We start from the raw sequence: 14,163 nt of genomic DNA, 5'->3' as shown, positions 1-14,163 counted from the left end.
GCTCTTCAAAATTATTCCTTGGAAGACTCCTGGCTATAACAGTAGCTTGTTAATTGTTCATAAGGTTTTTATAGCAAATACTCAACATACAAGAAATGATCTTTAATTGGATTGGATTATAATGTAATTACAGCACACTGTGTAATACTGCTTTTATTCCCTGGCTGGTTGGCTAGAACATTTAGAATAGTATTTGCATCTAAATATGTACATACTTGAACTGCCCCACAAATACTCTCCAATATTAATTTAAAGTTTGTAAGTTTTAAGTATTCCTGAAAAGAAGCATTACTACCAGAATGTTTACAGGAAGTAGATGCAGAAGGTGATTCCAACACAGAATTGTTGTTCAGCTTATTATTCAAATGAATCTCCCCCGGAAAATGTTTCGAGGTATTTTGCTTAATATAATATATTTCAGAAGTAAAACACGTTTGAAAGAAGTGAGAGGAGACTGTATTGAATGGCCAGCAAGTCAACCGAGAGAACCCTGCCAGCCTTCTTCTCGCTTGAGTGAGTGGAGTTCATGCATTACCTGTCCTTTCTCAAACTTGTTGAGGTTATTTGACCTTTTCAGCTGGCGCTCACCCGTGTCTCCTCTTTCCATGCCATAGATGCTCAAGAAGACATTAGCATCCGTCCCAGCCCCCCACACAGTCCCAGTGAGAACGTGGACTTCATAGGTATTTTCTGCAAGTGAAATTGCAAAGGCAGGTCAGAGGGACCCCAGAACTGGCCGTGTTTCATCGAATCTGTGTCTCACTGTGAAAGTGTGTAACCCCTGAAATGCCAGCACAGAAAGAGTTTGCCTGGAGTTTGTTGGCATCTATCTTAAAACATGAGGAAATCTGTCTTCCTCCAGCCCATCTCCTTGGCCACAACAACAGTTACATCTTGCTAAACTCTCAGCCACAGTGGTAACCTCTGGGACTCTTGATCCAAGTGCCCCAGATGACCTTTGGTGAACCCTATAGAAGTCCTTTAGGGTATTCTGATTTCAGGCTGTCCCCTCTATGTTCTGCCTTAGTTTACCCGCCATCCTCTTCCTCCCTAGCTTGATCCACCACAGCATGGGGTAAGATACAGTCCATGCCTGGGGCGAGGGGGTGGTTGTGGGGGATAAATGGTCCTGCCAAGCAGTGCAGTGTGCTTATCATCCTTCGTGCCGAGGCAGGAGACACACATACACACACGTGTTCCCCTCTGGTATTTACCCTCCAGGTCAGATTCTCCATCAGGCACCAGCTCCACCACGAGCTCCTTATCCCCTTCATCCTTAGCCAGCCAGCGATGTGCCACAAAGGTGTAGACATCCATTCCTCCTTCTGCCTTGGTGTCTTCCTCTTCCTCCTCATCAGACTTCTTTTTCTTCTTCTTCTTTTTGTCAGACTCCTTCGCTTTCCCAGACAGGCGCTTCAATGTGACGCTTTCCAGGAACCAGCCATCCCCAATGCCTGTCCCGTCGTGGCCTATCCGAATCTTATAAATCTTGCCAACATCTGCAGCCTCTCTCTGCCACCAAGGGAAAGTCAGCACCCAGGGGGATAGAAGACAACCTTAATTTCATAAAGCGCATTCTTAAAAATGAGGAGCACCACCTCTATCACACAAAATATCTAAGCAAGGATGAGAACAATTTCTTAATGCAAGTTTACCTTTATTTTTTCCTTTCTGCTTTACTATTTCATACTTTCCATTACCAAATCTCATCGGAATGCACTGAGCTGAAGACATTCAGAGCAGCCATGGTGAGGAGAGGATCTAAATCTGTATTTATTTGGCTCCCTACTTCCTCACTCCTCTCCTTACCTGTATTGTCTCTGTGTCGTCACTAAAGATAATATGATATGATAATACCACACCAGGTTTTTATAGATTCTCAGTGCATGAGGTATCTTGAAAATTAATAATAAGATGCCTTTCATACTCAGCACAGGATATGAACCCAGCAAGAAGCAATAATGGTGCAGTGAAAAGGCAGTTAACTCATATAACCTGATCTCTGTCTCAGCCCATGGTTTTGGAGGGGCCTTCTCCTTCCTTCTCAACTGGAAAATTAGAGAAGTATTTTCTCACTCTGCTGATGTGCAGAGAGGATGCAATCATTAGTGGTTACAGTGCTTCAGTGGCAGAAGGCTGATCAGTAAGAGGATTTACATCCCTCTAGTCAGCACAGCAGACAAATACCTTCTTGGTTTAGATTATCTGTCCAGATTACTACGTAATGAAGTTGGATAGAAGATTTTACTCCACATGATCCTTCAACAACCCATGACTTGTTCTTGATGATTGCTTATGCTGTTATGCAGTGTTTATATTATAAAACTCGCAAACACATGCTTTAGGCTGAAATCTGGAACCTGGCATGTAAGGTTTTAGTTTAGAAGCGTTTTGTAGATTAAAACAAAATCAGTTGCACACAAGATGCTTATCAGAAAACTGAAATTGATCCCACTGTCCTGACATAAAGAATGTATCTTTCCTTACACGGCTTTACCCTTAGATTTGCTGTAATCATCCTGCATGCCTTGTCCATGACTGATGGCATTTCCTATTATCATGTAGCTCACAGAATCTTATTTTTGCCCGTGTCTTTTTGTAAATATTCATATAGTGAAAGAGATAGAGGATCTGTTTATTAATGCTCCAGAGCTTCTGCCTTGTGTGCTTATAAAAAATCACAGAAATGGGCATAATTTTCAAATCTGGCAATAAATATCAGGGAGAGGATATAAGCACAGCTATGTAAACAGAACACTGTACATATGGCTTTATTATAAATCTGATATTGGCTAATAGCTCTTACTCATAAATTTTATAAAGCTTATTTCCTTTAAAATTGGAGAAACCTAATCTTAAAATTATAGAGGGTTTTTAAAAAGCAAACATTTATAAGGTACTAGTCATTTCAAATCCCCCAAAACTCATTAAAAATGGATAAACATCAGTAACTCCATTCAGTAAAGCAAGAAAATGAGGCAGGAGGAGGTGAAATGATCTCAAAAATATGCATTACAAAACTGGTAAAGCTGGGGATAAAGGCACCTCCATTTGGCCACTGACAGCAGGAAGGATATCCTGGTCTTGATGATTCAGGGGAGCTTCAGCAATTACCTTCAAGCTTAACTGTGCTGAGATGGATCCAGCCTCTGTGGGACTGCAAATTCATAAGGCACTGCTGTGCCAAGCCTTGTACTGTGAGCACATGTGACAGATGTGCCTTAAATCCTGCTTCCATCTGGACTCTCTGCTTCACTGTCCAGATGTTGGTCTCTCCTTCAATACAGGAGGATGTGGCTCTGATGTGTCCTGACAGAGCATCCTGTCTTTGCTCTGATCCCACATCAGGGCAAGTGCAAAGACCATTCATTTCTCCCAAACTGTGGATTCTCTGGACAGAAACTCCAAGCTCACAAGGCAGAAAAGAACATTGGTCCAAAAGGGTGACGATTCCTGACCATGTCGTGGTCCACACCTGCTGCTCAGCCTCATCAGCCCAGGACCTCTTGCTGGATTATCCAAGTCTTGGCTCACTCCCTTGAGTTATGCTGGAGGTTTCTCACCCCTCCAAACACTCCCTTTACTGCTGGGCTGCCCAGAAAGAGGTGTGTGCTCTGCAGTATAAACCTGACTTCTGACCCTCCCGGTACCTGGAGGACTGTGCTGTGCACTTCGAGCACCAGGACTGTGCAGTGCCCACTGGAACAGCACTAGAGGCACTGTAAAATCCGTGGGGCATTCACACATTCACAGGAATTACAGCTGCAAACCTTCGCAGGGCTGACATCTGTACCCGTAGTTAATGGTCTGTGTGACCACAGGCAAACCTGGGATTCCCTATATTTTTATACAAGTGTGTTGTTTTTTTTTTCCCAGCTACACAATGAGAATTGGCAATAACATGTGGTCAGGCCCAAAGTTTAAAGCCTTCTGAGATCCTTTTGAAAGTAAATATAAACAAATACTGCTATTAGATCATAAATTTCAATGACAGCTTTGCTCACAGCCCCTCAGAAGATGAAAGTCCCTCCACAAAACACAAAACCCCATAAAAGAAATAAAAAGCCTTCCAAAACTATGGGTAGAGGACAGTAGATACTGCCAGACCTGCAATTTTCTTGAAAAGTCTTTTTTTTTTTGTATCATTGGGCAAATTATTCTATTGATGTCTCAGCTTTGGCTGATAATTTCTTTCCCCTCTTAGAAGTGTCAGTGACTACCTTCATCATACCTTGAAGATATCTGTGGCTCCCCTTTCAAAGTTGTTGGATCTGTTTTCTAAGATGATCAATTCCGTTTTGCCAGACTCGCCATAAATCTGCATGAAGACTTTGGCATTGGTGCCTGCGGCTCGCACGTCTCCAGTAACTACAGACACCTCATAGTTTATCACTAGTCCAAAAATAAAGCAATTAAATCAGCAGAGAAACTCAGATAACAACATTCCCGGGGGCTCAGGTTCGAAATTAAATTAACTTGTCTTAACAAATGTCCACGTAGCCGACCATTTGCCCTTATCCAATCTAAATGTGAGATAACAGAACTCTTCACTGAGGACTAACCTAATAGTTTTCCTTTTACAAGTAGTAAGCCAGTGTCAGAGGGGTGCAAAACAGAGCCTTAAAAGGGAATTTTGTTTCTGTACTAACTATAGAGTGGTTGAATGGTCTCCTTAGTACAGTACGAGGGAGGGAGTTACAGAGAGCAGGGGAAAAACACAGCATTCTTTCTCAAGATCTGATGGCAAATTTTAACTGCAGCCTTAGAAGAAAATGGGTCTACTGATAAAAGTCAAGTGGCCAGTAGGGATTTGGCACTTATTTATCAAAAAGCTTCTCCCTTCCAGGAAACGGGGTAATAAAGACAGGATGGGACATGTGCCTGTGCATGAAGAGAAAAAAGGACTGGGGCAGATAAATGTAGAAAAAAGCAGAACCCACTGATACTGCAGTGAAGAAGCACATTGTCTTGTGCTGTGTTGTGCTGCCCAGGATGTAAATTTTTCATATGGTCTCAGGAAATGGAGATGAAAATCTCTGTAATGTTTTCCCAACCCCTTTAAAAAACATGAGGAGAATATTTTACTTTCCTCACCAATATAAGCTCATAGGGATGGTGACTTTTGGTTGTAGTGCCTAACACAGTGGTGACCTTGCCCTCAAGAACAGGAGCAATACATATTTAGCCTTAGTTAAACACAGCACATGTTCTCTTACATTTCTCAGTAGGCAAAATCTCACTTGGGTAGACCTCCACCTCCACCCTGCCATCAGCCTCATCCTTGTCAAGCCATCGGTTGCAGGGGAACATGTACTGCCTTCCCTGGACTGGAACTGTGATCTGGACACTGGCCAGGAACCAGCCGGACCGGAGACCCACGTTATCATGCCCAATCAGTATTCGGTTGATCTTTGAAAAAAAGCAAACAAAAACCCAGAGGGCAGAGAAAAAACACAACACAACAGAATTTGCTTAATGTATAACAATCTTCTTACCCTGGCACTGTGTTCTTCCACTGTGTTCATGTAAATAATCTATATGTGTATTTAACTATAGACTTAAAACACTCCTCACATGCCAGCATGCACAATAGATTACTGGCGTAAAACCTATGTAAAATTTGTCTCCTAATATCCAATGTAAAGATGAAAGGTTCTTTCATCACATTCAATATTGAGTATTATTTTGATTCTGAATTCAGACACTTGCACAAAGTATAGAGCCACCTGCAATTAATTCTTACCTTTCCAATATCCATCATATCTAGGGTAAACTCATCCACTCGACCACGTTCAAAATAATTGCCTAGATCATTATCAGAGACTAAGAGAGGCTCTTTGCTGGAGTCTGCTTTTTCACCATAGAGTTTGATGAAAACCCTGGAATCTGAGCTGGCACCAGGGATATCTCCCGTCTTCACGCTGATGTGATAACTGACATCTGGAGTAAGATCGATGTACAAAACACAGACACGTGAGTGGCATTTCCAGTGCCCAGCCAAGCAATTGGCTTCAAACAAGATATAGGGGAGGGAAGCTCCAGATACAGACACAGAAAGGATTTTGCCCCCCATTCATCTATCCAGCATTTTAGGGCCACACTGGAGAAGCTGTTACCCCTTGGAATTTTTCACCAAAAAATGAGAGATCCAATACTAGTAAGCATACACTAGTATTTTTGGTTACTTACATTTTACCTACACTAGTGAGCATACAATATTCTGTATGCCTCCCTCTCACTCTTAGGTGATTACCCAAGCCATAAAAATGCACTTAGGCAAATGGGATTATTTCACTATTTTTATGCTTACAATTTAACTCAATGACTTTGACTCTTTTTTTTTTTAACAAAACAAGCTGTGCTCTGCAAGCACCATTTTCTAAAGAAAATTGTAGCATTGGAGCCCTGGTTCTCCAGAGTAGGACAATATAATTTTTTTGGTGGTTTTCTTCTGAGAATGCAGTTATTTGATGGAATTCACTCTACTAAAATAGTGGCAATTCAAGACCCTTTGGAGCAAGATATACAAATAGGCAGTTCCTAAACAAATTACAACATTAAAAATTGAAGTTTCTTTCTACATATATAATGTTGCAATTATGCTCTTTTATACAAATTAATCCAATTCATAAACTAGAATTTAAGAGTCAGAGGCATTTCTTGCAGCACGACCTATTGCAGCTTCTTGCAAAAGAATGGCAAAAAAAGCCCAGTAGATTTACTGGTAACTGACAAGAATTATTAAGAAGAATAAAGGAAATAAACACATCCATGTACAACTCGAACCCAGACCTTCTGTTTTCCAAGCTAAACTCACTTTTTAGCAATGGTGACTCCCCAGCAGGCACTAATTCTCGGACAATCTGACCATCGTCCTCATTTTTGTCAAGCCATCTGGTTTACAAAAAGAAGTTGTCTTTGAATAATTAGCACCTGTTAGACCTTTCAAAATCTACACTGGCTTCACACATAGCCCAAATCCACACCACCATCAAAAATATGTCTTTAGAGGGCTCTGTATTTCTGTTATCTTAGCAGGAACTTGACCAGACCATACGGCAGCCACATTTTAAACCTCAATTTTTCCAAGAAGAGGGACCACGAGAGCTCTGCTCGCAGTAGATAAGCATCTGCTGTGATGTCCATCTGTCTGAAAAGCACAAACTCCACAACCACAAGTTATTCCTGTGAACAGGCAGTCTTAGTGTCCTGAAAGCACTGACCATCGTTGACCAGAAAGACTTGCAGCCTCTACTACTACAGGGAGGGGATGAATTGTGTTATTCCCATTTCCAGGACTGGGTACGTGGAGGCAGCTGGCATCAGCAAAAAGAAAGGCTTTTCTATGTTTTTCAACATTAAAGATCCAACTAGACTAATTAAGAAGAGGAACTGGGCACAAAGCAAACTGTAGCATGATCTCAAGGGAAAAAATTCTGAGAGAAAAATCTTAGACTCATAGAATGGTTTGGCTTGGAAGGGACCCTAAAGACCATCCAGTCCCACCGCCTGCCATGGGCAGGGACAGTTTCCATTATCCCAGGGTGCTCCAAGCCCCGTCCAACCTGGCCTTGGACACTTCCAGGGGTGGGGTAGCCAAGCCACAGCTTCTCTGGGTAGCCTGTGCCAGGGCCTCACCACCCTGATAGTAAAGAATTTCTTCTTAATATCTAATCTCTCTTCCCTCCTTCAGCTTAAGATCATTTCCTCCTTAAACTAGCACTACATGCCCTTTTCAGAAGTTCCCTCTTCAGTCTCCTTCCAAAAGCCCCCTCCCAAGACAGAGGGGAACCAACTGCTAACCTGGTAACCTTCACAGCTGCTCCTTCAGCCTTAGGGGTGAAGGATTTGCAGCCCCAACCCCATCGTGTGCCCTACAGCAACCACTACATGAAAACAGCCAGGGCCCAGGCAGAAGTTTCTTGCTTTCCTCTTCAATCCCAGATTGCTGCAGCACTCAGTATATTCCTGTAAGCATCTGTTTAGGGTCAGGTTTCCCACAGTGGTGCTGTGAGAGCAGGAGCAGTTCCCAGAATGCTCATTGTTCCCAGGTACACATCTATCTACAGCAGCACCTTTTGCAGCTAAAAATACTGTTTCAAACCAGCAGGGGTGAGAAAAGGACAAATGAGCACTCTCTGGCAGGTCACACAGAGTATTTAAATGGCTTTAACAATTCCCAGGTCCAGGAGGAGTAAAAACAAATGCCCAGAAACTTTCTTTTTAAAGGTAGCCACACTGGACCACAGCAGACCTGCTTCTGCACAAACACATGCAGCCCATGTACCCTGTGGGCATCCCACAGTGTCACTGAGACACACACAGTGTCCTTGGCTGACCCGTGTGCCAAAAAGGAGGGGAGCTCCCTTCCCATCAAAGTTTCTATCTTTGACAGTGAGTCAGCATGTATGGAAACCAGAAAACAACCCTTACAACCAGGATTTGGGAACATGAACAAAGAGAGCTCCTGAGAGCTGGATCAAACCTAAGGCACCTCACTGGTGAAAAGCCAGCACAGGTCACAGTCAACATCAGTTGGACCAGATATTTTGGAAGACCCAGAATGGTACGTCTCCCCTTCATCCATCTGAAGGAATATTATATTATTTTCAATCTTCTCCCTCTCCTCCCAACCAGAGGAAAACAATAAGCACAAAGAAACCATGCAAAAAAAAGCAGCAGCAGGAAAGAAATCCAAACATGAGCTAGAGCTAGCCAGGTCCTAGAAGCACGAGCAGCAGTGTTGTCATGCAAAAAAGGTGCACAGGAGACCCACCACATGGACACACACCTCCAGCCCCAGATTCCCTCTGCTTTGGGAGGTTGTCGGGTATGCACTCTACCCCGTACTCTTCCCTTTCTCTCTGTAAAGCAGGTGGCCTTGTGCAGGTGGCCTTAAACAGGGCTAAAAGATCAGGTGGTCAGCATGAAGATGACAAACACATGAACATGTGATGATCACACATCACCGTGTGAGGGCATCAGATATGGTGGTGTGCCTCAGAGGAGGCTGAGGGGTGTAGTGGGATGGAGGACCAGAAAAATCTGTGGGGAAGACCATGAAGCTGACGTCAAGAACTGAGCAAGGCTAGATTGCAATGAGAGCATGCTAAGATGTCATGTTGTCTTAAGAAAGGAAGCCTTTATTGATATTTTGGGGCTGGGGTGGGTTGGGGTTATTTTACCTGTTAGAATGATGCTTAATACCTTTGTATCACGTAGTTCTTGATGCTGGCTCAGGATTCACATCCTTGGACAGGTATCCAATGTCTAGGGGATCACGTCATCCCAACAGTCAAGATGCTTCTGTGTACATGGATGTTAACTGGGAGGACCCACAAAATTCAAGCCTGAATTCTATCACCCCAGGACCACTGACTTCAGCATGGCCTTCAGGAAGGCAGAAGTTCACAAGGCAGAAACACTTCTGCTCTCCTGGTTTTTGTGCCCTGCAAGCTGCTGTTTCTGTTGCCAGTGGACATGCTGCTGTTTTCTGTCACCTTTGCCACTGCTGATGTTTTGGCAGTATCTGGGATAACTCTGAGTGAATCTCTCCTGCTCCGAGGTGGCAGGATAAAAATACATCCCACAAGAAACAGATCTCTGTGTGCAGCACAGCAAATGCTAACTGCTTCAGCAGTGAGGGCAGAGGAGAAAAGCGAATCAGAAAAGCAGGACACACCCTGACATAAAGAAATTCCCTCTACCACAGTTGGCAGGTACTGATGGCAGGAGAAGGAGCATGTCTTGGACTGGAGGAGGAAGAGGGAGGTTTATCAGCAGAAGTGGTTTAAAGCTCCTTGTGCTGTTTCAGCCAAGAGAACAGCCACGAGTGGCAGAAGCACTATTTTCTCGAGAAGATTAGTGACAGAGGAAATATTTGGATGAGCAATGCCACTGCATCCCTTTCCTTCATCACATATCCATCAATATCCTAATTTCACTTCAGTGTAATTCCAACAGCATATCACTGAGCAGCAGATTGAAACCAGGGGTTTATAGTCTTACACCCAACACAAATGGATTGACACATTATAAACACATCTGGCTACAGATAATAGAATATTTCAGTGCAGTGCCGTCACATCCCTAGTACAAAAGGCATGTCAAAATCTCTTATTTTATCAGAGCCTTTTTATGATTTCAGTGAATGTAATCCACATGCCACTGTGGGTTTTGCAAGGGTGTAGTCGTGTCCTGTGCCACATCCTTGATTTTAAAGAGATGCTTTATGACCTATATAACTCAAAGAGGACAGAAATATGATATGAAAGCCATTCCAGAAAGAATTTCTGGAGGATCAGAGAGTCAGGTGACCACTGGAAAAAATACAGTATAACATAATATACAGCATTTGAAATCCAGCCTGAGTGCAATTAGAATGATTGGCACATCCATTAGATTCAGAGGCACATATGTATGTGTGTGTGCCTTTAAATATAACCTATATACAAAAATGTGTAAAAAGAGATAGACATTTCAGTTTATTTTTAGGCAAGAAAAGGAGGTTTCTCTGGCTCCTTTGTATGATGAACATTTTTTGGCATTTGCTTGAATAAATGTTCTTTTGCAGGAGTCTCCTAGTGCATCATCCCATTCATGGTCTGTCTGTTGTTCTTCAGAGAATTAACAATGTTCCCTCATGCTTGTGCTGGATAAAAATTAGGATGGTGGGGGCCATAGGCTTAGAAAAAAATTTAATGACGTATCACTGAAGATTCCAGCAGAGTTGTAATGATTTATAGCGTGCAAAATTCTATCCTATCACAGACTCACGACTTCATCTGATTGAAAATTCATTTCTGTCTGGGAAACAAATATTATAAAAAATAGGCTGTTTTAGAGCATGTCAGCTAGTCCATTCCTGGACTTCCAGAGAGCTTTGAGGAGTAAATGAAATCAGCAGAACTCAGTTCTGATCTCCAAAAAAGTTTGGCTCCATTTCTGGGGCAAAAGGTGAACTCCCTTAATTTTGAGCTTTGCAGCAGTATTCATCATCACAATACCTAAAACACATCAGATGTTACAAGGTATAAACTGTTCAGTGATGCCACTGAATGATTCAGTATTCAGTTCCTAAAAGCATGGATACTTCAATGCCATGTCGCCGTAAGGGAGGAATAGTACTGCACCCAAGTGATGTACTAGTAATTCTGCAAATAACGCTTGGGAAAGTAACTTGCATTTACTTCTTCCAAGCAAGGATCAAATGACCGCTTTAAAAATCACTGACTCTAAGCCAACTGTTTAAAGAGTTGAAAGCACAGGCCTGGGAGTTGTTATTTCTCAGTGCTCTTCCTGAATCTGACACAAACTCACAATTAATCCACTTAGCTTCCCTTTATCTCTGCTGGCTCCCTTGTACAACAAAGACAGTTCCTCTTACAGAGCTCTTGTGATTACTAAGGAATAGATGATCCTGTGGAAAAGATTTCAAGTTAGAAGGCAAAACATAGTTGTGTATATGAATATGTAAATAGCAAGAACAGAGACTTCAATGAGTTCTATGCAATGAAGGTTTATAAGGCTAAGTCAAGACATCAGTTAGAGTGGAAACTGATTAGGCAGATTTTTGATAGAGTATCTGCCCCCCACGTACAGCTGTAGCCTGGTTTGCACACAGGTAAGGAGCCTGTGGAGCTTTCTGCTCCAGGTGAGATGTGTTTCTGCTGGAAGGCATTTTGTCCTCTAGCTGTCTCACAGGAGTAGCTGAGTGTCACAAGGTCAATGGAGTAGCTTTCAGTATGAACCCAGCAGCAAAAGGTGTTTTCTCCAGACCATGCAATTGTGCTGTGTAGAGGAGTGGAAGTTAATCGAGTCTTGGAGATAAAGGCAGTGAGAACAGCATGTCTACTGGCCAAGCAGAAAGAGAATCTTCCCTGCTGTACCCCTTGGACGGAGTCTCTGACTAACCTTACTAGCATTGCCTCTTCTTGGACAAGTCTTTTTCAACAACTTGCCTCTGAAGAGCTGGGTGGGGCAGGATTCCCTGAGCTCCTACCAAAGGAGCAGGGATATAAGCTGTCCTTGGCCTACAGGAGTGGAGAGGAACATCCAAATGCTGCAGGCCATGGAAATGTCTGTCCCTCACACGGAGGATGCAGTGGGTGAGCACCTTCGCCCTCAGATCTCTCCAGACTCCATGACGACACCCGTACACTGCGATGATGCCTCAGTCTCTCAGGAGACACGGGCACCAAAGGGAATGAGAGGGAGCAGCTGTCCCTGTGCTTGATGGCGATCAGTCATGTCACCTTCTCAATCTGAGAGGAAAGAGATAATGCTGGCACAAGGACAGCAAATACAGCCACACAAACAACACTGATATCACTTGGGAAAAGAGACATTTAGAAAGATGAGTGGAATTCCATCGCTGGTGACCTGAAGCCTGAAGGTACACCATGAATATTTTGGGGATAAGGTTTTGGGTTTTTTCTCTCCATCCTTTTTCCGCCCCTGGCCTGAGGGGAATGCCCACTGGTGCTCCTGATCCACAGGTGTAAACCTAAGGGAAAGGGTGTTATCACTCCAAGCTGATGGAAGACACCCAGTTTAGCAGTCACATAAGGAGACAATTCAAAAAGGAGATCTCTAAAATGAGCCAGCTGCATGGTGTAGTTAGACACAGAAATATCTCTGAGGAGTCTGAGCAAAACAGCTCTTCACGTGGACACTTCATGTCCAAGGAAAAACCTGTCTAGCTTGCTTGCTTAACTCAGTAAAACATATGGTTGTTAAATATGGATCAAAAGGCAGCAATGACTATGTGGCTGTTTGTTCTTTGAAAAGGGAGAGACTGGCTTGCTTTTCACAACCAAGATGACATTGCATCTGCTGCTCCATGCTGTCTCCCTGGTGAGTTGGCTCTCTGATGTGACGTGGCTTTAGCAACGCCAAGAGGCTGGGGCTGGCTCCTGTTTTGTTTTTGGATGACTCCCCTTATTATAGTGGAGTTCTTCCAAGACAAGAGACAAGTAACCAGCTTAGAGGCTTTACCTTTGTCTTCAAATTTAAAATAATTGTGTTTGAGTTTCACAATTCCACTTATCCCCGGGAGATGATTTTTTAGAACAGGTACTTGGTGTTATTAAATGGAGCTCAGTGGACGAACCATCCCACAGGGTGGACATCCTGAGAGGGTAAGTGGGACTCTAAACTACATTGCAGTTAATCTCTAATGTTTTCACCCAGTTCTTGCTAATTTGTGCTGCAGTGTTGAGGCAGACCCCAGTTAGTGCCAAGACAGATCATGCACCTTGTTCCCCACAGGCAGCCTCAGTACAGAACATTTCTTTTGGACACTTGATTGTCTAGGCAAGAGAAGACTACATTTGTAACTCACCCACCGGGGTAAGCCACAACCCTCTGCTCTACCACTGTCTCTGTCTGCATGATATACATTTCCCCTCATGCAAGGAGCTCTCGAGATGGCAGCATAACAATTTTTCATGCTCCCAACACAAAAAGCATCCCATTGCTCCCAGAAAGATGGGATGCGCATGTGAGGGACCAGAACCTCGTTCCACACATGCAGTAACACCAGCAGATTGCAGAGTGTGTTTCTGCAGCAGGCAATTGCAGTGACACTGGGTGTGGTACTGGAAGGTTGTGCTTTGTCTTTTGGAAATTCTCTGCATTATGGAGCTAATTGCGGAGAGGTTCACAATCCAGATTGCTGGTCATTTGGTAAGGGGAGTTAATTTGTATCTTAAACCTCCCAAAACACACTCTTTGCTTTCAGGCTTAGCAAAATAAGTGAACGAATGCATAAATGAAAAGGATTAAGCTGTGCTCAGAAAATTCCAGTCATGGACCAACAACTAAGCTCTTCAAAGTCTGGCAAATGCATAAACGGAGAGACTTAATTTGCAAGCATTGTTTCCAGTACCTGTAGCAGGGGAATTCCACAGCCTCACTTTCTGGCTGTCCTTCTTCCCTCACTATCACTTTGGCAAGGTACCAGCCACTGCTTCCTCCTTTGCCATCATGCCCTATCCTCACCCTCCTCACCTGCTTCAGCGTTACTGCTTCAACGAAGAATTCATCAGCCTTTGAGGAGGAGAATAAAAAAGGTAAGGCAATATTTCTCCTTAAAAGCAAACAAACAACCCAAATTTATTATTGCAATCAAACCAACATCATCAGCGTGCTGCAAGACATTTC

At 43.2% G+C, this 14,163-nt stretch overlaps 1 protein-coding gene across 1 annotated transcript in view; it reads right to left on the bottom strand.

Moving 5' to 3' along the window:
• Positions 1–14,163, bottom strand: part of LOXHD1 (lipoxygenase homology PLAT domains 1) — a 165,085-nt gene that overhangs the window by 72,061 nt on the left and 78,861 nt on the right. Inside the window, exons 14-20 of the mRNA XM_069001530.1 lie at positions 13,889–14,049; positions 6,818–6,894; positions 5,744–5,940; positions 5,217–5,409; positions 4,232–4,392; positions 1,215–1,512; positions 536–690 (exon numbers count right to left, since the gene is read on the bottom strand). Coding sequence (XP_068857631.1) covers positions 536–690; positions 1,215–1,512; positions 4,232–4,392; positions 5,217–5,409; positions 5,744–5,940; positions 6,818–6,894; positions 13,889–14,049 — 1,242 coding nt within the window. The remainder of the gene's footprint in view (positions 1–535; positions 691–1,214; positions 1,513–4,231; positions 4,393–5,216; positions 5,410–5,743; positions 5,941–6,817; positions 6,895–13,888; positions 14,050–14,163) is intronic.

This window comes from Aphelocoma coerulescens, assembly GCF_041296385.1.
Source record: "Aphelocoma coerulescens isolate FSJ_1873_10779 chromosome Z unlocalized genomic scaffold, UR_Acoe_1.0 ChrZ, whole genome shotgun sequence".
In the NCBI taxonomy this organism is placed as follows: domain Eukaryota; kingdom Metazoa; phylum Chordata; class Aves; order Passeriformes; family Corvidae; genus Aphelocoma; species Aphelocoma coerulescens.
The sequence above is the reverse complement of the archived record's forward strand: the minus strand, read 5'-3'. Positions and strand labels throughout refer to the sequence as shown.